Below are 26,276 nucleotides of genomic sequence, written 5' to 3'. Positions count from 1 at the left end.
GAAGGCCGACAGAGGCACAGAGAAGAACATACAGTGCTTTCCCAAGTTGTACATTTTGATATTACAGAATCACAGAATTTCTAGGTTGGAAGAGACCTTTAAGATCATCGAGTCCAACCCATGTTCTAACACCTCAACTAGGTCATGGCACCAAGTGCCACATCCAGTCTTTTTTTAAACACATCCAGGGATGGTGACTCCACCACCTCCCTGGGCAGATGATTCCAGACAACACCAATGTTCATATTCAGCTTTCTTTCAGTTCACATTTCTTTTCTGGAGATGGGAATTTTATTTTTTAAATAATGGCACTTCAGTATTGATCTAAGCATTTCTGCTGCAGAGGACCCACAATGCACAAGGGTAATGCTTCAGTGCAGAAGGATTTACACTGAATATGCCAATAAAAGTATGCTGGTTACAATTATTATACTGCTGTTTTGGAACGGGAGTGCCTATGGTCTGTGAAAACATCCTGTGTAGTACATCTGCTTGTCTTTTATCCAGGGTATAGACAGACAGGCACATATAGAGAGATACAAGTATTTTAGAAGTATTTATATATATATATATATATATATATATATATATATTATTTGTTAAGAATAGTCTCATTTTCTGACACAGAAGCAGAGAGATCTGCAAGGACTACTGCACTGGCATCAGTGAGTACTGGAAACTGCATCCAGCAGTTCATTTCATTTGAGTAAATTAATCTCTGTTACCATTAGTCTTTGCAATTCTCTTAAGTCTTGCAATTGGCATAGTCTTGCCATTTAGTCATCACCAAATCTGTACAAGTAAGGACAGAATCTCCCTCCTTGGCCCAGGGAATCAAGATCAAGTGAAGCTGCCATAATTACATTTTGTTAGAAAAAGGCTTGTGCCAAGCCATCACTCTTGAGTTCCATGGGTTGAGTAAAGCTGCCCCGTAACTCATTTTAGGGCTTGAAACACATCTTCAGTGAGCCAAATGAAAAAAAAAAACACTGTAGGGATATAACCACCAGTGTTGGAGAAAGCAGGACAGGAACAGTCAGGTGAGGGCTCTGGGAAGCTCATGGGCCACAGGCTGCAGTGTTATTCCTGTCACCTCAGAAATGTTCTCACCTTTCAGGGCCTCTTCAAGCAGCATCTGATGTAAAATCTCTTCATACACGTTCTCTACTTGGATCACACTTGTGTAATCAGCAAAAATGTACTGCTCGTATTTCTGCAGCTCCTGTGCAGGTAGGGAAGAAAGGAACAGATGGAGAAAACCGAGGCATTCTGAGTTCTACTGCAACCAAACAGCTTGGAGATGCCATGGAGCAGGTCTTGCCACACCCCGTGACAGCTCCTGGGGTGCAGTGTTTGAACTATGACTCCAAGAGCTACGTGTGACCACAATCAATTATGTACTTACCAAACAGTGTTCCTGCAGTACAACCACAGTTAAAAGCACTGCAGATCACTGCCTGCTGAAACAAACAGCTGCTGAGGAAGTGCCTCACAACTTGTTTGTCCAAGGAGGCAAATCCATGGGAGATGCGGGGTTTGGTTTTGTTTTTCTAACAGGTGTGTAACACTTTGAGATCACTGATTTATACCCATCTGTCTAATTGAATCACTGTCATCAAGCAACTGCTTGGTGGTACATAAAAAAGTAAATTAAGTGACCTTTGCCCATTTCTAGAAGAGGCACCTACACAAATCACCTGGAGGTTTTCAAGTAAAAGGTCAGGACTTGGCGGGGCCTGTCAGCTGTGCCACACTTTGGCTTCTAGAGCTGGCTGCTCATTTCTGCAGAGGCACAAATACAAAAAGGCTGGTGGGAAACTAAACAGGAAAGGCTTGTGGAAGTTTGCTCCACCACTGCTTCCTCTGTGACAGAGACATGAGGTGTCTGCACACATATTCCAGGTGATAAAATGCTTGTCCCTGTGCTCCACACCTACCCAACCCATGAAGTGGCAAGTCTAAGCACTGAGCAGGCAGGAAATCTGCACAGTTCCCTGACAGTGTTAGGGAATTACTGCCAAGGTGCTGTTCCTCCCCTGCCTTCCATTATTGGTTTTTGAGGTTTTTAGTCCCAGACACCTACTGGTTTGCATGTTGAAGCCAGTGTCTTCTGCATTGTGGGCAAGGTAATCTGCACCAGTGCCTCCTGGAATATCTTCTTGCGGATGGTGCTGCTGTCGTAGTCATATTGCTGCCAAAACACACCAGAAAGCAACAAGCCCAAGCGTGCCTGGGGTTATTCACCACTCCCACAGGGAACTGCTTCCTGTCAGCCTGTAGCTGCTGCATCACAGGGGCACAGGCTTGGAATGGCCATGCAGGTTAGTCCAGCTTCTACAAAATCACTCTCAAATCTATTGTTCTGGGATCTCTTTCACTTCTTTTAACTCTGAGGTTAAAACAGTCCCCGATTGCCCTGCCCGGGTGTTTCAGCACTGCCCTTTCTGAGAGTAACGAATCCCAGTGGCAGGCTAATTATAAAGTTAATTAAAAATTATTTATGCAGATCCACAGCAATTAATAATCTGATTTACCTACAATTAAAGGGACTGCACATGCAAATACTTTTATATGTGTCTGCCCAGAACTAGGTTTTATACCTCAAATGGGCAGCTTTGCTAAGGGCCAGCAAATCAATATTTTCAGCTGGTAAAAGCTTATCCTCTTTCAAATACTAAGTACATTCATATAAAATGTATTCTGTTTCCAGAAAGGCAGCCTGCAAATGTGCTGCATGACATTTACCTTCAGCACTCTCAGCTTGACTTTTTCAATGGTTGTTGCAACTTTGGCCGAGTCTGCCTGGTGGCTTGGAGAGAACAACTGCTCGAACGTATAAACTGCATTTTCCATCAGCTAAAAATAGTAATTTAAAACAAACCTGTTAAAGATCAGTAACATCAAATTCCTGCAAACATGACATGTGCAACTGTTAATTTAAATTGTGTTTCTGAGAAGGTGCTGTAAAGAGCACTGGAATGCTGAAATAAATAAATAAAATTAAAGCTGTGATATCATTATCATGCTGTGCCAGCTTTCTTGTACAGATTTGATCTCATGTCCCCACCCAAACTGATGGTGGCAGAGCCAAAATGTAGAATTGATTATCTGTGTATACAGACCACAGTCAAAACTCATTATCCCTAATAAGAAGACTCCCATTGACTTCTATCATTAATCATTAATAAACAGTATTTAATCATACTGCACATCCTTTTCAGTAGCTTTCATTATAATACAAATAAATAATCAGCAAAAATCACACAGAGTGCAATCATTTCTCACAGAATTATGCTAAGCTGGCATTTACCATATTTTCAGCTTATCATTAAGAATATTATGCCCCTCTCTGAAGATATTTCAGACAAACAATTCTGCAAGCGGTAATTGAGTCTATTTAACGAGGCTGTGCCTTTTCTTTAGCTGTTCCCATTCAAATTTTAACATTTTCTTATTGGAGAAGTACCGGGAGATATGCAGGGGGGGCATTCCTTCAGCCAGTTGAGCATCGTGCTCCCAGATTTCCCGAAATCGGCCACTAGAGGATGCCAAGCTCCCAAGGCAAGGAATCCTGCTCCACCCTCCACCCGGAGTACATTTTAGCCAAAATGTACTACAGCAACACAGACATGTCTGATTTCACTTATTTATGAAATAAACGCCCATGGACAAAAAGAGAAACTGCACAATATTTTTATGAGGAAAATACCAGTCTCTTAAAGAGGAAGATGCAATAACAGCATGCTTACAACATGAACAAGTCCTGCTATAATTTAACTTATTTCTTTTTAATTTTGACTCATGTTCCGCTCAGAAAAAAAGACCTCTTGGTTTATATGGGATTTATTTTCTGTCTACTTCTTTGTCTTGACTCAGTGAAAGATACTTTATTTGGCAGCATTTTGGAATGGTCCCCCCTGAAAGACCCAGACATGAAATCAGAATTTTATTTCTGAGTAATTCCTTGGCTGCTGGTCCTGGCTATACTCAGAAGAGCTGCTTTTAGGAAAACCCTATCTCAGCACTGTCCTAGACACTTGTTTTCCATATTCATAACTTCCACTCAATAGATCTGGACCAGCTCCATTTCACAAGATCACTGAGCAGATTAGTAAATTTCCCAAATACAGATTAAAGTCACAGGGTTCAATTTAGAGCTCCAAGGCCAAATCTGCCTTGTGATCTGGCAACTGAAATCAGTCTGCTGGCCAGCTCCTCAGAGATCTCTGGCCAGGCATCCAGGAAGAATCCAGGCAAAGCAGAGTTATAGCCTGTACCAATACACACAAGAGGAGACAAAGAGATGGAGTTCAGTTTTCATCTGGAATGATATTGTCACCTCCACCAGTCCCCTGAAAAGTGAGGCTGGATAAAGCACCTACACCCTGGAACATCTGTCTCTGAGTTTCTAACATTAATTGCTTTACTTTATATTAGTGAGAAAATCAACTACCAAGGAGGAGACATTCCATTTTGGTAAAACACATTTAATACTCTTCCTGAGATTTTTAGCCACCCCACTAGTTATACACACAACTTTCTTGGGTGCTGGGACACTGGGAATTCAGAACCTGAAAGTTCAGGGGAACAGATGATCCATCGAAAATTTTCGTGCCTTGCTGAACAATTCACACACACAGTCTCACAAATGTGTCAAGCAGCTTCTAGCTGGTTTTCTCAGGTTTTGTTACCTGTACCTTGCCTGTGAGACACTCTGAGGCTCTTTCACAACTTTTATCAAGATTACTTGGAAGCAGATTAGCAGGACAAACCTAACCTGTTCTCCCAAGACGAAAAATTGGATTCTTACAGTACCTCTTGCATGAAGTTCTGTGTCCTCTGAATCACAAAATCGATGTGATAGACCTTGAAGCGACTCTTGAGGTCCTGCAGGAGCTCCTGGAGCAGGTTCACTTTCAGATAGCAGGGCTCCATTTTCACCGAGTTGAAAGGCAGGGTCATGAGCTGATCCACATTCTGCATTCCCATGCAGGATTGAGAGAAAGCAACCAGAGGTGAATTTTTAATAGAGAATGAAACAATTTGGCTTTAACCCAAATTCTGGTATCTGCACTCCAGTTGCACAAGACTTTCTACATGACAAAACCAGGTGCTCACATGCTTCCACCTGGGAAAGCAAATCCTGCTGCCAGCCAAGGTCTAGCCAAGAACATCCCTGTGCTGATATGAAGGCTCCAGCTCTGTTTTGTCTTACCTCCTTTAGCCTGGTCATGTCATTGGTCTTCTGGAAGTCCTGGATGATTTCATTCACTTCCTTGTCGAAAAGCGCGCGCACTTCCGTGAATCCGGAACTGACGGGGCCCATGAGCTCCTCCAGGATGGAGGTGAGGAATGGCTGGATATTCTCTGTGCAGCACTTCTGGGCAGGCTCAGAAACACTGGCTGGAGGGTCACACAGGACAATAGATGAGTTTAGAGACAGTGAAAGAAGTAATTGGAACTTATCTCTTTGCAGTTAATTCAATGGTTTTTGTATTTTTCCCTGGAGTCACACCTCCACAGAAGTGATGAGGGTGTGAAAGGAGTTCACAGCTTTATGAGTGACACTGAAAACTCTTGTCCCAAGCCTGATCTAAGCAACCACTGGCAACTAGGGGCACTGTGAGGGTAGAGAAATGGGCAGCTCTGACTAAGATTACCAGCTATTTATTTATTTATTTGACAGCTTAAGCAACACCAACAACTTTTTGCTTGCCCTTTACATTCCTTTTTCTATTCATAACAAAATTATGATAACTTCACATTAAATAAAAACCACCTAAGAAGCCCTTCAGCTTAAATATTCTTTGAAAGCCCATGGACTTGTCACATAACCAGAACCTGGTTTTGTGGTGCATTCCTAGAGATCAGGTCTTTTAATTATGCTCACATGACCTGTATCTTCACTACCTAGGACCGTGCAAGTAAAAATGAAAGCAGAAGGAACAACTCTGATCAGGACACACAAAACCTGTCATCTCCAGTTTGAGAAGACCTGGCATTTTCACAGACACAGTGGCCACAGGTATCATTTCCCACCAAAGGCAGCAGAGGCTCATTTGTGTTCTGAAAATTGATGTGTCCAGTTGGATTTCTCAAAACACACAAGGATTTCAAAACAAGCACATCTGGTAATTTGAGCAACACAATGGGAAGCATTGGAGAATTGCTCCAAAGCACAGCTGTTACTCCACTAACCTTTGATTTTTCCAGCTAAGAAGTTCTTGGAGTTCAGAATCTGATCCATGTCTGAACGAATGGTCCCTTCAAGAGTTTTTGCAAATTCTCTACATTCTTCTTTCAAGGTACTTAATCCTTCTGCCACCTGCTGCTGGACTAAGCCATAGGTTTCTTCTACGATCTGGACCCAAATCAAATTGAGAAGCAGAGATCAGAATCAGCACCCGCAGAGAGCTGCTGTGATCAACAGCTCCCCTGCTCAGTGTAGTGTCAGTTCTTACCCCAAACCAGGCCCGTTTCCTGTCATTCCTCTTTCCCTTCATTTTAGGCAGGATCATTGTCTGGAGGTTAGGCAGCAGTTCCTCCATCACCAGGTTGCTCAGGATCTGTATTGTCAGGAGATGAAAATGACAAGTTCACACCCTGTTTTTACCTGAAGGCTGAGCACTGCAGCACAGAGTGATGTGAGCAGGCAGTGGCTCAGCTGTCCTCCCTCCCAGCAGCCAGGAGTTACCCACAGAGGCTTTGTACTCTGCCTAGATTTGAACTGCAACTCCTTCCTTACCTGTTCCACTCAAATGCACCAAATAAATATGTAAGAATTAATATATATCTGATTTGGGGAGTCTAAACCTCCCTCTCCACATTTTTCTTTATAGACACTGTCTCTGGCCTGAGAAAGCTGCACCAACCGCCCAGCACAGTCTACATTCAGGATCACATCCCTGCTGTACCCAGCTGCTGGCTGAGCCAATACAGAGTGCAAAAACACCCCTTAACTTGCCATTTTCATCCATTTTCAGGGGTTTTTCATTCATGTCCATGCTCCCAGACACTGCACCTCATGTATTAAAGGGATCTGAGACATGTACCAACACCAGCAGAGGGAAGTGGCAGGAATTAAAGCAGCACAAGTGTAAAACAGGGCATAAACAGCCCCTATGGAAATACAACACGCAATACTTGCTGTAATACACCTCAAATATGCAATACACTTTTACTGGAGTTTCATTTAAGTACTTATAGATAATGCCACAGCAGCACTTCGTATTCACCACTGGTGACTCAAATGTCTATAAAAAGCAATTCACTAATTCAGGTCCTAAACTAATGGCTCACTTAAGAAAGATCCCATGAGTAATCCAAACTATTACAAATAAATGTGACAACAGATCAGACAGATTTAAGAGATTTATGAGGCAAGGGAAAGGCATGAAGCTGTGTCAGGGGAGGGTTAGGTTGGCTGTCAGGGAAAGGTTCTTCCCCAGAGGGTGCTGGCACTGCCCAGGCTCCCCAGGGAATGGGCACAGCCCCAAGGCTGCCAGAGCTCCAGGAGAGTTTGGACAATGCTCCCAGGGATGCACAGGGTGGGATTGTTGGGGTGTCTGGGCAGGGACAGGAGCTGGACTGAATGGTCCCTGTGAGTCCTTCCCAGCTCAGGATAGTCTGTGATTCTACATTTTTATATTGTGAAGAATCTTGAGCTCCCTGGGAACATTTTTAAGGCATTGGTGGAGCTTCCCTCAGGTGCCCTGGCTCGTGCTCCCACTCCAGCCATGCTGCAGCCCCAGTGTGAGCTGACACTGTGGGGACTCAGCCACCACAAATGAGTGTCAGCAAATACATTTCTTGGCATTCTGCAGGCACTTTTACAGCAACAAATTTCAGCCTGCTTGCTCCAAGCCACTCACTTAGGTTGGATATTTGCCTAAAATAATTATTATGTTTGGTCCAAGCAGGCCATGAGAACACACTATACTTACAGAATGAATTATTGCTAAGAAGATAATAGTGGAACTAGGCTGGATGTCTTCTGATTACAGCTCTCTTGAGACATATGGCTTATGAGTAAGATGTTGGCAAGCAGTAGGAAAAATAAAACATAAAGTGAAACTAGCACCATCATATAGCTCCATAACATGAAGGAGGAGGGGAGAAGAGAAAAACCCTCACGTAACTCCTTAAAGTAAAGAATTTATTATCAGATGTTAGCAGGGAACTTTAGTCACTGGCAGAATGGCAGTAGGAAAGACACTGTTTATATATTTTTCTCCAGATTCCACATTTCTCAGCATTTCAAAGGTAGGCTTCTTCTAAAACAATAACATGGTTCCTTAAAACAAACTACTCTCCTTAAGGTTTTTTCTCTTTTCCCAAAGGGAAGCCAGATTTCATCAAGGAAAAGAGCCAGGAGTTGGCACTAAAGTAAACAAGTAAACATTTGCTGCTGAGTGTTCAGAGTTTGGAAAAAAAAAATTATAAATCAGGGTGTAAATAATGGCCTAAAAGTCATGTGGAGTGATGCCAGTGGGGCTGTGTGGTAATCTCAGCTACCATGAGTGCTCCAAAGCCAGGTGCCCTGGCCTTAGCATTTCTTTTCTGCAGAAAAGAAGTACACAGATTTTTGGTGTTTTTGTGTAACTGTTACTATGCAAGAGTCTGTTTCAGAAGTTTTTATTAAAAAAGAATTATCACTTACATATGAGTAAGAGATGTCTTAAAATCTCAGATATTTCTGTATATGAAATTTCTTTTTTAAGATGCCCTTTTTGCTAAGGGAATTTATAATCTTCACTATCCTCAGAGCTGCAATACCCAAAGCCAAAGCCCCACCAGGAATATATTCTTTTACCTGTTTTTCATTGCCAGTTATCATCTCCCATGTGCCATAGTGGCCTTTCTCCTGCCGGAAGAACTGAATGGCCTCTAAGAATGCCTCCACTTCATACGTGGTCTGTTTGAGGAAGTCTGGAGAAAACAAAAAGTAACATAAAGGATTTAGCCAGAAATAATCTTTAAAAATAACCATCCTTTTCTGAGCCATTTCCCACTCCACATGCACCTAGCAGTAATATTTTTAAATAATTTACCAGCCTGGATGCCTGGAGACCTTGGGCGTTCACTAAGATTTAGAAGTGCATTAACATAGGAAAGCAAACAGTTGGGAATTCTTCCTCTTTAGTCTACAATAACAACAGGCAGCTCATTGGATAAATTGCTAAATCCTGAGTTAACACTCCCCAATAACGTTTTTGTTCCTTTGTTTTCTTAAGAAACTGATGGTTTTTCATGGATATACAACAGACCTCAACAAAAAAAAGCACCATGCTTGTACCAGTTAAGAACAAAAACTCCTGACAAGATCATGCTGATTTCCCTAAATATTTCAGGAATGTCCAACCAGGGCTCTGGAGTATCTGGTTATTGTGCAAGGCCACTTCTGCCACATGGGAGCTCTTCCTGAGAACAGTGTGGTGGCCTGGGGACACCTTGGCCTCAAAACGTGAAGCAGAGTGGCTGCTTGGCAAACCTGAGTGAGAAAACCATCCCCAAACACTTCAGTGATTTAAGTGCTGTATCTTCACTATCACAGCGTCAGGATTACTGTCTTGTGGGAAAACAAAGCCACAAAGGCTTATTGTCTCCTCTCCAAGATTATCTGCTGCAGCCTTGAGCAGCTGAAGTCCTGCTGTGCACTCTGAGAACAAAGAAGGGAAGAACAAGAATGTTGAATCTCTCAAAGGGAATTATGCTGCTTTAGAAGGTACTGAGACATACAAACAATTGTGATGAGAAGAGTCAGGAGTAAGTCCTCAAGCCTTGCTTGTCAAGCAACACTTCTTTGGGCTTGTTCATGAAACTGCTCCAGAGAGAAGCTTTACAGGAGCCTTGCAAAAATGCCACGGGCAATGCAGGGATTAGAGAAATTATGGGAAACATGGAGGATTAACACCACAGTAATACCTGAAATATCTCCTCCATGCACTTTAACAAAAACAAAAGCTACAGAAACCTACAATTAACTTCAGGGCTTTGTCCTTGAAGCTTGAAAACTGCTTGAAAACAGCTTGGTTTCAGATCTGCTCAGAGCCCAAATGTCAAAATTTGCCCTTTCAGAGTTTTACCTGGCTGCAATGACTGCAGGAAGGTTTGTTAAACACACTGAGGGGCAATAAACCCTCTCTTGACACTGTTCTTCATCTGCAGATATTTGGAGATCCAAAGACATCACACAAACTCTCCAAGCTCATACAATCATCAAAAAAAAAAAATCAGCCAGGCAAAATCCCAACCCTACCTTCACTATTGCCTCCAGGATTTATAGCATTTGTCATGGCAAGTCACAAACCAGTATTAGTTGTAAGTCAGGCTGTTCAGTGCTGAGAGAACATCCTCTGATCACAGTTTTAATGAAAGAAGGGAGTGTTCCACCTGAGCAACTGAGGTGGAGCATTGCATTCAAAAACTTTTGTCCTCCCAAAATAAAACTGGAAAGATTTTGATGAGAAGAGGGCCTGGTTTGGCAGCAGGGAGGGAAAACTGCAGCTCCCACAGCCCTCCAATCATGACTCACATGTTTTCCTCCTTCACAGCTGTGCTCCCTCCTAACCCAAAGGGACAACAGACCATCCAGGAGGCTGGATCTTGGAGCTGCTGAGATGGTGATGCACCAGTGCTGACAGGAGTCTGCCCTCTAAGATCACCAAGTTTTAAATCCATGCTCAAGGGGGTATTCTCTCTCTGTTCTGACTGTCCCCAAGCCCATAGTGCAGTGGGAAGAAGGTGCTAAAAATCCAAGAGTGATTCATCTGAATAGCTCATGGGAAAAACATTAAACTGTAAGTGCCATAAAATCCCAAACCCACATTCTTTCCTACGCCAGTAAACACAGGACACAAACACAATCATGGCAGTCTTGCTACAAAAACAACTCCAAGCAGAAAGAAAGCTTTATCCTTCAAGGCTGCTACAATTGCTTAATTTAGGCAATTTCATTCTCACTTTCCATAGGAGGAAAAGATTGCCTCAGTGATAAGGCTTTGAACAAGTAGATCCATCCAGTGCCGGGCTGTGCAGAAGCTGCTGGTGAGACAGAAGCACATTCATGGCAGGGCTCAAGAAAAGGGGATTGTACCCAGATGAAAGGAGCTGCCATGCAGACTCTGCACAAGCTCAGCGGGGCAGAGCCAGCGTTCTGCCCATCCCATGGGAAGGCTGCAGGAGGGGGTGGCTTGGCAGCCACAGCCAGGCCAGGGAACAAGGGCTGGGCTGTTGGGGGAGCCCCACTGGTGTGCCAGGGAGCAGCTGGGCTGTGGGTCACAGCAGCAGAGCTGCAGCTGCCAGCGGGGCAGGTGGCAATGCCCAGCGGTGCCAGGGACGAGTGTTCACCAGGGGAAAGCACGATGGGTGCTCCCCTCTCCTGAAGCCCTCACAGGGGCTTCCCCTCAGCCATGCTGGCCCCTGTCCCGAGTGATCCATGTGTCCTGCTGGTTGTACAGAGGGGAGCAGCTTAGGGCAGCCTGGTGCAGTGCTGGCTGCAGTATCCCTTACCCAAATCTCACACAAAGCCACGAAGGTTGCTGAGTGTTCTCCAGCAAAAGGCCAGTGAGGCTTTACAGGTACCTAGCCTGATACTGCATGCTCAATCCAGGATGTCTTGCACTTGGAAAATCACCCAAGCATCTTCTCCAGCTTCTAATGAACATAACATTTCTTATGTGTGGACATTAAAATAAATTTTGTTTGTTCTGTTTAGTTTTTTAAAAAAAATACCTACCTAGAGTCCCTATATCCAAGCATAGAGCCCTGTTTCAATATGTGGATATTGCTAACCACATATTCCTTTTATAAATGCAGAGTAACTGCTACAAAGCTCCCTTTGACTTTGGGAGATGGAAGGACAACTGGAAGCACCACAACTTTACAAATCTCCCCAAACTTGCACATGGCTCAATGGTATGGCTCAGTTTGTTCAGGACTGCAGAAAGCTTTTGGGGATGGAAGGAGCTTCCATGCAGTGAATAATTTCTCGTTTAAAAAACATAATTATGTCAAACCTTAACTCATCAAAACGACACTCAGAGGACCAGGCTACTGGACACCCTCTGCACCTGCTGCAGAAGGGTTGACTTAGAGGGTCCTGTTCCCAGTCTCAGCTGTCTCCCATGCTTGGGCTGCCCTGGGAATGGCATCCTGCTAACAGGGTGCCCGGGGCTATGAGCTGCTCCTTCTGTCCCTTGGCAGGTGAATGTTTGGGGAGTGATGAGCAAATCTTCATTCCCAAGGTCCTGTGGGCCCTCCCAGCCCTGTCCATGGCAGGATAGCTGCACCCTTGGAGAGGGACATGGCTGCAGCCCTCAGGACAGACTGTCCACTCGTGGCTCACCAACATTTCCCACATGGCCAAGGACAGCAGCAGGAATGAACTGCCCTCATGGACCTGGTCTCATCCACAGCCACAGACCAACTGGTCTGACACTGGAGAGCTCTGTGCAAGAACTTCTGCACATGGGGCTCGTTACCAGAGGGGCTGAGTGTTCCAGCTGCCTCTGGCTCAAACTGGATTTCCAGCAAATCCAGATAATATGAAATCTGCATTTGAACATTCCAGTTCAAACTGTGCATCTGTCTGTACTGCACATGGCTGCATTGGGGCTGATGTTGAGGAGGTTAATCACTCAGATGATGATTTTTCTTAATTACAAGCAAAGGAAGATGCCTTCATAACACTGGCATGGCTGTTAAAAAGTGATTATTTCCACGTTCCATTTAAACTGTCCCTCTGAACAACAACTGTCACTAATGGCACTTGGGGACACAGTTTAGTGCTGAACATGGCTGGCTTAATGGTGGAACTCAGCTGCAATCCAGTAACAGTGAAGGGGTCTATTGACTGGGGATAAAGTGCTTCCCCAAAGTGAGCTCCACCACGAAGAATAACCTCAGCCTTTTGGCTGACATTTCACACAAGGCTGAGGCCCAAAGACACAGCTGAACAAGTGTTGAGCCAGAATCCAGAAGTCTGAGCTCAGAAAGCACAGGTTTTAATTAAAGAAATGCTGACTCTGACATAACACCCTCCATGTGACCACCAAAACTCAGGAGCAATCCACCCTGGCTTCATCTGCTCCCTGAAGCATCCCAGCCAGATTCTGCACACAGGGAATACAATTTATATGATCCTGAAATTCTTCCTGCAGGTAACTAACTGATATGAGCAATGTGGCACCCAGTGATGGCTGTTTTTGTAGGAGATGATCATGTCAGAGCCCACAGGCCTTGCCAAGCTCAGGCCCTCCAGCCTCAGGAACTGCAGCTCTCTCTTCCCAACACAAGATATTCACAATTGATAGAAACAACTCAGGACTTTTTAGTTCCCTCCTACAAGACAGCAAGGCCCACAAATATCCTCTCAAATAATTCAAAGTGACAGGATCTGTACAAAGACCGGAGAAGGCAGGAGAGCAATCACTGGAAGATGAAGATGACCAAGGAGTCCAGTCTGGTGGCCTTTCACTGAGGAGGAGAATGTCACTTACTATTAATTTTTGGAATATGATAAATGAGTAAAAAACTGCATTTGATTTTAGGTGATCTCACAATATTATTTCCTTGCTTCCTCATGTATTTGATGGAGAGCTGGCTCTGGTGAAGGCAGTGCCAAAGCATCTCTCATAACTCCTTGTTAGTCACTTTACAGAGCCTTTTCCTGGGACACAAAAAATCTCAGTACAGGTATTGGTACAGGGCCTTCCTTCTTGTGATGTTACAAATAGATAATAAGAGGCAGATAAAGAAGTATTTGGAATTTGAAGTGCAGTCTCAAAAGCTGGTGCTTCCACCCCTTCTTATTTCCACTAGACACTGCTACCCTCAAGAGAACAGATTTCATGCTAAGAAATGCAAATTACATTTTCCCAATTTTCTCAGCCTTCCAAGTCATTCCCCTCTCACACCTTGGCATCTGTTTCTTTTGTATATATTTAGAATTGCTTTTCCCCTGCTTTCCACTATACACACTGTAATTTAAAAAAATAATCCATTTCTAACTATTTTTTAAAATTTATTTATTTTAAAACAAAAGCTGGTTAAAAAAGGGAAAATACACAACTAAAGAGACAGGATAGTGGTACTGACACTTCAAAGACAGTGCTCCACTGTGCCAGCCCCCAAGGATTTGGGGTGGAGGCAGTTGGAGACCATCAGGGAACAAGAGACATTCCTGCAGGGAAGGAATCACTCTGCCAGCCTTCCAGCACCACAATTAGGGAACACCCTTCAAATAAAAATAAATGAGCATGATAAAAAATTATTTCCCTTTCTAAGAGCTCATGTGATCTCCAGCATGTTTTAAGAGCTGCTGCATTTAGATACCACAGACAGCTAGTGAAAAAGCCATGGCCATCAACCCCAACAAAACTAAACTGTGGAAATTCTGTCTCCAAAAAATAAGCAATGGTCCCAACCCACTGGGATGGCAGGTAAGAAAAGGAACATGCTTTGAACCTGGGGAGATGAGGAAAGCTCAGGAACTGCACCTCAGGAAAAGGAAGGTTACCTGGGGCTTGGGACATGGCTCAAGCACAGCTGAAAATGACTCTCCAAATAAAAGGACACACATTTTACCCTTACAAAATGCTGTCCTGTGCTGTTAGCATCCAAACCGAGAACAAAATGAGATATCTATGGTGCTCTGGGGCTGAGAGGCACCAACCTCCCAGCTCTGGGGATTTCCTGTGAGCAGCGTGCTGTCACATTATCCACAGAGCATGTGGTGTGAAGCTGCTAACCACCAACAGAAGCTAGATGAGGTCACTTCCAAACATGATAGAGCCCTGAAAGAATACTCTGTACTTAGAGCAAATAGAGCTTTGCAGCACAAGTTCCTTCCTTGGCCACCAAACAAACCCTGAGCAGGGTTAACTGTTTGCTAATCAGCACCCAGACTGAAGCTGTTCAAAGCAGCACCAGAGAGGGCACAAGGAACCTCCAGTGGGAAGCCCAGCAGGTGTGGGTTTCATAGTCTAAAAAATTAATGAACACTGCATAAACACACACAAAGGATCACAGTATCACTTATTTCTGACATTTTCCAACTGCCTTCCAAACCAGCTACTGTATTTTTGGAGCAGGTGGGAATCTGGAGAAAAAAAGGCTCTAGAGTGACTTATTGTGGCCTTTCAGTACCTACAGGGGCTCCAAGAGAGCTGGAGAGGGACTCTGGACAAGGGATGGAGGGACAGGACACAGGGAATGGCTTCCCACTGCCAGAGGGCAGGGTTAGATGGAATACTGGAAAGGAATTGCTCCCTGTGAGGGTGGGCAGGCCCTGGTACAGGGTGCCCAGAGAAGCTGTGGCTGCCCCTGGATCCCTGGCAGTGTCCAAGGCCAGGCTGGACGGGGCTTGGAGCAACCTGGGACAGTGGAAGGTGTCCCTGCCCATGGCAGGGTGTTCCTTCCCACCCAAACCATTCCATGATTCTGTGATTCTATTCTGTGATTCTGTGATTTCTCTCCTTCAGAACTTCAGAGCTGGAGCCTGACCCCCACCTTGCTCTGCACAAATGAGTCTTCACAGCTCCTAAAACAGGCTGGGGTGTGGGCTCAGGGCAGTGGCTCCCCTGCACCACCCCACACTTGGCAGTATGTAAGAAGATAATCAGCCTGAGGTGAGAGGGATGGGAAGAACGTAATGGCAATTATGATTTTGCCACATTCATCATCTGTCTCTTTCAGAATGAATGTCACTCCTACAGACTGAAAATCCTCACCACAGTGTAGGAAACCAGGCTGGCAGGAAAGGCAAAAGCCATGCTGACTGAATGAACTCATGCTGTAGAGCAAAAACATCCTAGAAAGAGGAGAAATAGTCTTATTTCAAGCAAAATTATACAAAAAAACTCTCTATCATGTCCTAAAAGTTTTTGTGATTTTTTTAACACCCCACAAGCCTCACCAAAGGTATTTCTAGTGAAATGGACCAGTGAAAGAACAGACACAGTCTCAGCCACTCATGTGGATCACAGGTGGTCTCATCTTATTAACCAAAAAGGGGTTTAATTAACCCCAGCAGAGCAGCTGCTTGAGAGGAACCAAAACACAAGTCTTGGTAGATGAAGGGGTAAATATTATCTCCATTTGTACTTTTTCCCACACCAAACTACCACACAAACTTTCCAAAAGGCCTCACTTTCATCCCAGCGCACAAAGACATTTTTCTTTAATGTCGTAAAAAGCAATTTCCTCCTCAGTTCTTCTTTAACTGCTCCCTCCACATCCATTGGAAACAGGCAATAAGAAAATCCTTCCCTTCATCTCCCTCTCTGGGGAAGAAAGGCCACCCTGTTTGTGGCATGTAGTCCCAGAAACCCTTCCAAAGTGATATCTGGACTCCTGACAGCTGCTCTGCTCTGCTCTGTATATAGAGATATATAGACACATTCACCCCTCATCTCAAGGATTTCATGTCAGATTCTCAGCCTTTATCAGTGCTCCAGAATATCTGAATTATCAGAGTTCAGAATAATTCTGGTCCAAGAGTTGGTAAGTCCTATACAGGTACTATAGACATGTAACATAGGAAATTTAGAAATAACTATGAGGAAAACAACTGTCAGATAAATTCAGAGCTGAAAAAGGAAATGCAAACACTGATAATGGCAACTCTGAAAGTCAGAGATGGAGACAAAAAATCTGCCCCCACAAGCTTTTGTCTTTCTCTCTTGCCTAATGTATTTATTATACTTCTTTAATATACATATTGCTCAAAATAATTTCTGTTGTTGTTTCTGTTGAAATTGGAGATGACAGGATATGGTTTTGAAAGTCCCTCAGCTTCCTGTGTCAGGAGGGTGATTGTCAAGATGTGGATGTGAAATCAAACCAGACGAAAAAAAATAAAATCACGAAGTGAAACCCTGTGTCTCCCAGAATGAGCTAGTTGTCACTTCCTTCCCATCATGCAGACTTCCCTCTATCCCAGCACCAAGTGGTCAGGGCTCCCCACTTCCAACAGCAAATATGAATGAAACTCATACAGGAAGCAAGAAGACCTAAAAAAACCAAATAATTTAAGAAGTACTCAGAAGAAACTTCAGTCTGATTTTCAAGGCATGCAAACATAAAGGATTAAACCCTGGGGGCTAGCTAATATTAGAGCCCTGTGAATATTTTGAGGCTTTCCCTCACTCTTGCCATTGTGGGACTGAGAGAACATCCCCACTAGGTGGCCATTTTAGCAGCAGATTCCCCTCAAATTTGAGGTGTGCACTCCTCAGCATTTCACTAAGGAAACAGGGAGTAAGATGGAATGAGGGAAGTCCAGGCTGTGGATCAGTGTGGATCATGGAGATAAGGCAAACCAAAGAATCCCATGCTGCCACCCCCCTCTAACCTGGCAGGAGCAGCTTAGAAAATTGGAGGAAATGCTAAACCACTTCTTCCACACTCCACCTAAACTCAAGCACAGCTTCTTCAAAAAGCTGAGGAGTGTTTAAAATCCCACACTGCTGGAGGTCTGACCTGCAGAGACACTTGGGAAGCACGGGCTCCCCAGAAGCAGCAGAGAACAGTCAGCCCAACTCCAGGGACCCCCAGGCTGTTGGATTTCCTCTGCTGCTCCCTGGTACTTGTCTTCTCACTGATCAGCCCTAATCACACCACCTCACAAATTAAAACCCAAAAAGCATTTCATCTTCATGTTCCATTGCTGCTGAAGGAGATCATTGTCTCCTCAAACCACCAAGCCCTTACCAATGAGTATAAAGGGCAAAGACAAGAGGAAATTTGAGATGGGAACGACACAAACATCTGAATGCCATTTCCCAGTGGTGCTCACTAAATCCCAGTGCTTTTGCTCTGCCCAGAAATCCCAGAAACACAGGCTGGGCTGGGTATTTATACCACAGGGGGACAGGAAGCAGCTGAATGCCAGGGCGGCTCCCGGCGCTGATTCACTCCAGCTTTCCGTGTTTAACTCTGCTTCCTGGGAGAAAGAAAACACATTGAAACCACGACTCCTCCAAGTCCTTGGCTAAAGCCCAGTGCAATCCATTCCTTTTCAGGAGTGGCAGATCACAGCAGGGACAGAAATGCTACTCTGATCAGACAGGATATCTTTGTCCTGCCCTTGCCAAATCTGCCCTGGTAAATGGGAACTCGGCACTTTGGGAAGAGGTAGAGTGAGTATTGCCCTGGTCCATGCTCCTTCTCCCACTAAATTATATTTCACAATCGAACATGAAGGATTTTTCACATTTCTTTTCTCTTTTCAACTATTTTTTAATAAAAGAGCACAGTCAAATTTTCTACTGCAATCCTTATTACCCATTGTTTTGCTGCACATAGCTGTAACTTTGTAAGATTGCTCACACACCTGTTTTTGTCAGCAGAAGTGTTTGCAAAAAAGACTTTAAGAAGCATTAATAAACTAATATTTTTCAGTGATGTGTGAATGAATAGGAATCAATACAAAGCCCTTGGGAAAAACAATCTCTCCAAGGGCAGAGTTCAGGTTACTGAGGTGCTTGTCAGTGATCATTTTCCACTTGCAGCACCTTAGATCTCCAGGGGATAACTCCAAGAAATCCACACAAAAGGGGCTCCTGCTTCCTTGATAGCTGTTGAAACTAATTTCCTGGTTCAACACCAGATCCTAATCCAGACTGCCCCTGTTGGGCAGAAGTAAGGATGAGCCTTGAGGCATTGTCTGTCAGATAAAAACTGGACCACAGGAAAAGCTGAGAGGGATAAATCCTGGAACAGATGCATAAATGAGCAATAGCTAAGCCATATGAAATATAATGAAATGCAGACTTGCAGGCTTTGGAGACGGAAAACACCTCTTAGGTCATCCTAACCCAGCTTCTGCCAGTTCAGGATTGGGCCCTAGAGTGATGGGCTGAACTTTAAGAAAATAACAGGCTGCCAAAAGCTTTGTCAAACCCATTACACTTGTTCCAGAAGAGAAATTAAAATCCCCAAACATCATGAACAGGTTTCAAGTCATGGAGTGCCAGGAAAACTTGAATGTGTCCCCATCTCCCTACCAAAGTGAGGAGCCAAATCCAGAGTGTCAGGGCACTGTCCACCACCTGGATAGCACTGGGAATGCAATTAGGGACTGTACAGCACCTGAACAGCATTGGGACCAGGAATGGGGAGCATTCACCTCCGGAATAGCATCGAGATTGGGAATGTCACATTTCCTGTGAAGAAGGCCCCTGAAACCAGCCAGCCCTGAGCACCACACAAGTAACTGCACATCTCAGGAAACTGCCTGGAAATGCAGTTATGTGTGTTTTCCTCATGGGAATGGAGTCCTGAAGGAAACTAGGAAGGTCTTTGGCAGTGGAGACAAGGGAAGAGAGATGGTAGTCTAGAATGATCCAGGAAGGACAGCAGGAGAAAGCTGTCTGAGGGCAATGGGATGAAGCTGATGGCCAGGAGACTAAAGTGACAGCTAAAAAACATCCACCAGGAGCCACTCTGTCAATAAAAGGGACTGTTCACACCCTGCACTCACAATTCATTTACCCACAAGCCTGGGCTTCAGACCCAAGCAGCTGAGTTTAGTGGGGAAGTTGCTGAGTGTTCCCATCTCCCACCAAGGGTAGCAGGAGCAGATGGGACTCCAAAGGGACACTAAAGGCATGGAAGACCCTGGAGACCAGTGGGGAACTGAGGGCATCTTGGTGGAAAAAAGTCATGTGAAAATCAGGAAAGCATTTCTTTTTCTGTAGGATCCAATTCATAAATGATCTTTCAATTTCATGGGAGCAAAGCTGTTTTTATAACTCTAGCAAGTCACAAATTAGGGTTTTTTAAAATTTTCTAGGCTAACCTACTTAGAAAGTGACATTTATAATTTATCTTTCTGCAGACAATCAATACTGTGTCCTACACACCATTCATGGACCAGCTACAAGGCTTAACCATGGCTGGGGCTAGAGCTGCCATTGAAATATCTGCAGAAAGGCCAAATGTTTGATCAGGAGAGATGTGTGTGTAACAACACGGGAATCTACTGGGGGACTGCACTCCCTCTGTGCTGTACACAATAGTCTCCTGTATAGCACAGGGTGGGATACTTGGGATTGTCTGTGCAGGGCCATGAGCTGGACTCCATGATCCTTGTGGGTCCCTTCCTGTTCAGGATATTCCATGATTCCTGACTCTATAGCTGTGATGCATTAGCCAGCTTGGAAATGCAGGTGAGGATTAGCTGTGCCTTAGTAATAAACACCTCTGAGGGATTTTGGATCACTGCACAACTTCCAAAGCAATTCCCATGTTTTCTCCCCAAGCTCACACCCACTGCACCCCAACCCTACCAAACTGTGTTCCCAGCACAGCAGGCAGCAGGGAGGGCTGTGTTGATTCATTCCTCAGGGTGTTGAAGCCAAGCACCTTTCCTGAGTGACTTGCATTTTCCCACAGCTGGGTGGGTGGGTTCTGGGTGGGTGACACTGTCCCAGGCTGAGCCCTTCCTGCATTCATTGTGGTTGGAATGTCCCACTAGGTCTCATCCCACACTCGGTGTGGTTGGAACATCCCACACGGTTCCATACCTCACTCACCGTGGATGGAATGCCTCACACAATCCCTTCCCTCAGGTCCCATCCCTCATTCACCATGGTGGAAATGTCCTTCATGTCCCATCCCACATTGACCATGGTTGGCATCTCCCACATGGTCCCATCCTGCACTCACTGTGGTTGGAATGTCCCTCAGGTCCCATCCTGCACTCATTGGGGTTGGAATGATCCTTAGGTCCCTTCCCACACTCACCATAGTTGGAATGTCCCACACAGTTCCTTCCCTCAGGTCCCATCCTGCACTCACCGTGGTTGGAATGCCTCATGCAGTCCCATCCTGCACTCACTTTGGATGGAATGTCCCACATGGTCCCTTCCCTCATGCACCATGGTCGGAATGTCCCTCAGGTCCCATCCTGCACTCACCGTGGTTGGAATGCCTCACGCAGTCCCTTCCCGCACTCACCGTGGTTGGAATGTCCCTCAGCCCCGTCCCGCACTCACCGTGGATGGAATGTCCCACACAGTCCCATCCCGCACTCACCGTGGCTGGAATGCCTCACACAGTCCCTTCCCGCACTCACCGTGGATGGAATGTCCCACACAGTCCCATCCCGCACTCACCGCGGTTGGAATGCCTCACGCAGTCCCTTCCCGCACTCACCATGGATGGAATGTCCCTCAGGTCCCGTCCCACACTCACCGTGGTTGGAATGCCTCACGCAGTCCCCCAGCACAGCGCTGAAGCGTTGCTGTGCCCCCGGCTCTGGGAAGCAGTAGTAGCTGTGCCGGGAGAACGGCTGCCACAGGTACACCGGGAACTCCTTCGGCAGCGGCACGAAGGCTGCAGCCGCCTCCTCGCTTGAGCCTGCACAAAGACACCTCTGTTTGAGAGATGCATATTTCCTGGGGGGTGGCTCTGTGCCACACCTTTGCCAGCAGGTTAATCTCCATCCCAGTCCAGGAGATTGGGCACAGAGGGCAGGGGGACGCAGCTGGGATGGGCACACTCAGCTGGCATCAACCCCCTCTCTGTGTTACACCACAGCAACTTGATGGCTCCTTGCTTTGTCTTCAAGGTGGCAAAAATCTAGTTTTGGTAACATTTCAAAGAAACCATTTCACTGTATTGTAGCTGCTAGGGAAATGGTTTTCATGGCAGATAAGTAAATTAGTGGGGAGCCTTGGTGAGTTCCACATAGAGACCATTTAGGAACATATGGACTTTCCTATAGAAACAAGCTGCATTAAATAAACCATGTTGGAACAGCAGTGCTTTGCCTGGTTCCAGGACTTCCACACACAACTGCCCTTAAAAACTGTCACTTCAAGCCCTTGCAGGTGATGTAAAGAAAGCACCAAGTACCTCCAGCTCCACCTGCCTCGGGTCCCTGCACACAGGGGATGCTGGACAGCACATTTAGGACTCCCAGTCTGGAGTCACTGACATGCACTGAGAGCCCGGACACATGAGGTTCACCTTGGAGGGTGCTCAGCACCACACAGACAGAGAGTAGTGCCATAAAGATGAAGTGATGATGTCTTTGAAGGGAGAGCCATGGGAAGCCCACCAGCACCCTTGGGGTGTTCCACATCACTCAACCCCAACTGCTGCAGAGCTGTGGTGACACACACAGGACATCCCCAAGCCCCTCTGACCACCCTGTGCCTTGGGAAAGGGTGTGAGAGGGTACCTAACTTTTAAATACTAGAGATTTAAAGGCCTCAAAAAATAAATCCTTGTCTTCAAGTTTCCCTTATCCCTTTTGTTATGTGGCATCCCATTCTCCAAATCTGACTCTGTAATGTGAGACCTGCTTCCATAAAGCCTGAATTTTCTCCATCCTGGTGGAGTGGGGGCAGGCAGGACCACAGCAGTTCCTGACCCAGAAACAACAAACTCAGAAGCAGCCACCTTCCTGCCCTCTATGTGGGACTCATTATCAGCTGTGAGTCAACACAGACAGCTGGCATCTAAAAATGGAAACAAATAAACCAGGAATATTAACAAAGCCTGGGAACAATGGTGCTGTGGTTCCTGCCCTACTTCTGCACAGCTTCCAGCAGCTTTGTGCCGCTATGCTGGGAAGAAAGGGAGCCAGCATTCCTCTGAATGTTGGCTTACAGCATCTGCTTTGTTCATCCATTCTGGAACTGTGCTTGAACTTGGGAAAAGGGCTGTGGGCATCTTCTGCTACCCCATTTTAAACTGGAGCCTGAAAGTCTTCCCAGAGTGAGGAACAGAACCTGGGCTTTGGCAGTCCAGCTTTGAACAGGACTTACCAACAGGGTCTGGAAAATGTTTATCAGAAAGCAAATTGTAATCTTCTTCTGAAGTCAGGACTTTGCCTCCTGCAGGAAGAACGTGATATTTAGGGCTAGCTCCCTTCTGGTAGGCCTGGAAAATCAGCAGAGAGGAAGTATTGTCAAATAGAGATTTAAGGAGAGAGAAAACATAAAATACACAATTCACTGACAAAGCCAGGAGCTGACTTCATGATCCTTGTGGATCCCTTCCAACTCAGGATATTCTGTGATTCTAATGTATGGGGATATTGCCCAAAGGGAGAATATTTTTGTCAGGCTGAATTTCGGCAATGTTCCCTAGGCATATCAAATCTAAAATAAATCTAATCTCTCAGTGCTTATTTGCTGTGATGAGGAGTCAGGGATGGACGGAAGGGAAAAAGGATGGGATTTTCTCCTGAGCCCAATTTGCTGGATTTGTCAACCTGGACTAGTTTGACTAGGGCAGCTTCCAGGCAAAGGCCTCCACTGTAGCCAGCCTGGAGCCACCCAAACCCTGCTACTTGAGATCCAAGTGCAGGAGCACAGGGTTGTATTACAGGGATGTAGAGATGAGAAGTGCTCTGGGACAGGCACAGGAAGGTTCAAGTGCTGTTAAAAGGATTTGTTAGCTCTTGCTGACGTATCTGGCCAAGGAATGTCCCATTTGTTAGTTCTGGCCACATATCTGGCCAAGGCAGGGCACTTGACTGCACCCTCAGCCATCCCACTGATGAGGACAAGGTTTCACCTCCTATTCCTGAAGGCAAGGCAGCAGCAGCAAACCCACTTGCTGTTGGTTTATCCTGAGTGTACAAGCAGATCCACGGAAGCAGCACTCACCTCTTTGGTCTCAAAGCAATCCACAGTGTAGTCATTTTTGATCACGACGTATCTGTCCTTCCACTTCTTCAGGTCCTCAGCGAAGTGCAGCACCTCTGCTTCGTACAGAACTGTCCCTGCTTCCCCTGCAGGCTACAGGGACAATTGGTGACATTTGAGACCCCTCTGCACCACTGGCCGACTTGAAGCTTTTATTTCTACATTTCCATAATGCTGCTCTGAGGGCTTTTGAGCCTTCAAATGCAGTTTGGAGTCATAAACATCTCTGATTTCAGAAGGTTCTACAGACACAAGCAAAGTCTTGTGGTCGAGGTGAGAAGGCAGCAGAAGAGCTGTGCCTTCCAAAACACCGCCAGATTTCTGAGACAGAGATTTATTTACCCTTCAGCTGACAGGCTGAATGCAAGATCAGAGAACCCTGCAGTGGTTTGGGTTGGAAGGGACCTTAAAGATCATCTAGTTCCAACTCCTGCAGGATGACTTGGAATTCACCACCTCCCATTTTCCACTACATAATATAAGTATTTCACTGATATGAAAAGCAGGGTTTTGTTATAATATAATAAATTGTTTCCCATTTCTTTGTAACGCTTTTGCATCTGCACTGTAGTAACTGATATTCACCTTTTTGAAACACACAGATCTTCTATTATCCCATCTCACTGCTTTACTTACTCATTTCAAAAACATTGGAAATCCATAATTTCCAGTATGTTCAGAACATTTAAATTTGTATCTTCTTAATCTCGAAGGCTGGTTCTCTGCCTTTTCCTCTAATAAGGAGATTTTTGTCTTTCTTTTTGTCCCCCCTCTAATAAAAAACAGCTTTTCATAGTTCACCCCACAGAGGGAATTATTGCCATCCTCTTTAAGGAACCCTGAGCCACAGATGACAGGATTAATTACATTTTCTACATAATCTCTTCCCTGGAAGCATGATGTCTGTCCCTAGATTTTGCAGAACCTTGCAACCAGCAAGAAGGAACCAGTTTTGTCCAAATGTCCAACTCCTTGTACCAGAAACTCACATCATGGCTCTCCTCATGCCATAATAAACAATTAAACAAGACCAAAATAAAGACGATCTTTCAAAAATTAAACCTCAAACCCGCACCCAGATGCAACTTTTCCATCCCAAACCAAAACGACCCCAATCCAACACCTGCACAGGCGCTTGGGTCACAGACAGGCAAACGAGCGTGCTCCTACCCTGGTTTTCAGGAAGCGGGACTGGGAGTGGCGGTGCTGCTCCAGCTCCTCCTGCACGTGCCTGCAGAAAGCCACGGCGTGCTGCCGGCGGTAGTGGGGGCTGAAGTTCTTGATGGTGGCCTCTGTCTTCCCTGAGGTGGAACAGAGATTTAGAGGTATTTCATGCACATGGCTTCACAGCCTGTAACACATCACTCCTCACCAGTGACCCAAATTCTTCTCTTTGGAGAAAAGGTAGTTCCAGGGTCACCTAATAGTGACCTTCCAGTTCCTGAGGGGAGCCCACAAGAAAGATTGAGAGAGACTCTGGACAAGGGAGGGAGTGACAGGACAAGGGGGAATGGCTTCCCACTGACAGAGAGTAGATTTAGATTGGATATTGGGAAGGAATTGTTCCCTGTGAGGGTGGGCAGGCCCTGGCACAAGTTGCCCAGAGAAGCTGTGGCTGCCCTGGATCCCTGGAAATGTCCTAGGCCAGGCTGGACAGGGCTTGGACCACCCTGGGACAGTAGAAGTTGTCCCTGCCCATGGCAGGGAGTGGAACTGGATGGGCTTTAAGGTCCATCTAACCCAAACCATTCCACGATTCCATGAGAAAACCTCCTGAGTGTACCAAGGACCACTCACTGCACAGATCAGGAAACCCTTGGAGATGCATTCAGAGGGAATTTGTCCAGGAAAATACTGGATTTGAGACTTTTTCTTCTAAGAGCAAATAAGGAATTCCCCAAGTCCATTTCTCTAAGGAAAGAGGCTCTCTGCCTCTCCCTGGGACACGCTGCCCCAGAGCCAAGGGTGGTCAAGGGGTGAAAGGGTTTTCAAAGACAACCAATGACACTGACTAATGTTCAGCCATAGGAGCCAATTTTATCACTTACTGAGATTCTAAAGATGACTCAAAGCTCTACAAAAGATTTTGTAGGCTTGGGCACTACGGTCTCATCTTTGTTTTAATGTAAACATATCCTCAGTCATGCTGCAATAAACACTAATCTGGTATTGTCTCGCTGTGATCAAGATCTCTTGGGTAACAGCAACAGCAATAAACACACTGAGGTCTCACTTCTGAGAATCTTAAAACAATTTACAAGCAATTAACTCATTAACCCCACCACAGAAATAATGGTGCTTTGCAGACAGGGAAGTGAAGCTAAAATTAAAGACATGTGCATATATGTGACTGAAAGAGTCTGTAGCAATGCAAGAACCAGAACCTGGCCCATGACCTAGAGAGCATCCCAAACAACCTGGATACTGGAGAGATCCCTTTCTTGGTATTAGGGAGCTCCATTGCCAAAGGGCTTTTTCTGAGCATACAACAGAGAAATGCAATTTCACATCTCAAACAACTTTGATGCTTTAAAAATTTCATTTTGTTCTGCTAGGGGAAAAAACATCGTATTTTCTGTATGAGGGGTGACCTGCAGCCTTCTCCTTCGTAAG

General features: G+C 45.3%; 1 protein-coding gene and 1 long non-coding RNA gene across 11 annotated transcripts in view; one reads left to right on the top strand and one right to left on the bottom strand.

Moving 5' to 3' along the window:
* The window catches only part of NIBAN1 (niban apoptosis regulator 1), a 77,514-nt gene that overhangs the window by 4,422 nt on the left and 46,816 nt on the right, over nt 1-26,276 (bottom strand). For 2 of the 10 annotated variants that reach the window (XM_064427782.1, XM_064427784.1), the window contains 12 exons: nt 24,834-24,964; nt 23,625-23,756; nt 22,779-22,893; nt 21,160-21,363; nt 8,813-8,928; nt 6,462-6,566; nt 6,199-6,361; nt 5,216-5,403; nt 4,816-4,977; nt 2,746-2,856; nt 2,084-2,191; nt 1,111-1,222 (listed from right to left, as the gene is read on the bottom strand). In XM_064427782.1, the coding sequence (XP_064283852.1) occupies nt 1,111-1,222; nt 2,084-2,191; nt 2,746-2,856; nt 4,816-4,977; nt 5,216-5,403; nt 6,199-6,361; nt 6,462-6,566; nt 8,813-8,928; nt 21,160-21,363; nt 22,779-22,893; nt 23,625-23,756; nt 24,834-24,964 (1,647 nt within the window). The other 8 variants (XM_064427783.1, XM_064427785.1, XM_064427788.1 and 5 more) reach the window with 7 other exon arrangements.
* On the top strand, nt 577-3,715 carry LOC135304899 (uncharacterized). Its single transcript, XR_010366150.1, has 3 exons — nt 577-1,557; nt 1,676-1,902; nt 2,127-3,715. It is a non-coding gene; the product is annotated as an uncharacterized LOC135304899 (long non-coding RNA).

Source organism: Passer domesticus, chromosome 7 (genome assembly GCF_036417665.1).
Source record: "Passer domesticus isolate bPasDom1 chromosome 7, bPasDom1.hap1, whole genome shotgun sequence".
NCBI lineage: Eukaryota > Metazoa > Chordata > Aves > Passeriformes > Passeridae > Passer > Passer domesticus.
Note: the sequence above shows the minus strand (reverse complement) of the source record. Positions and strands in the feature narration are given on the sequence as shown.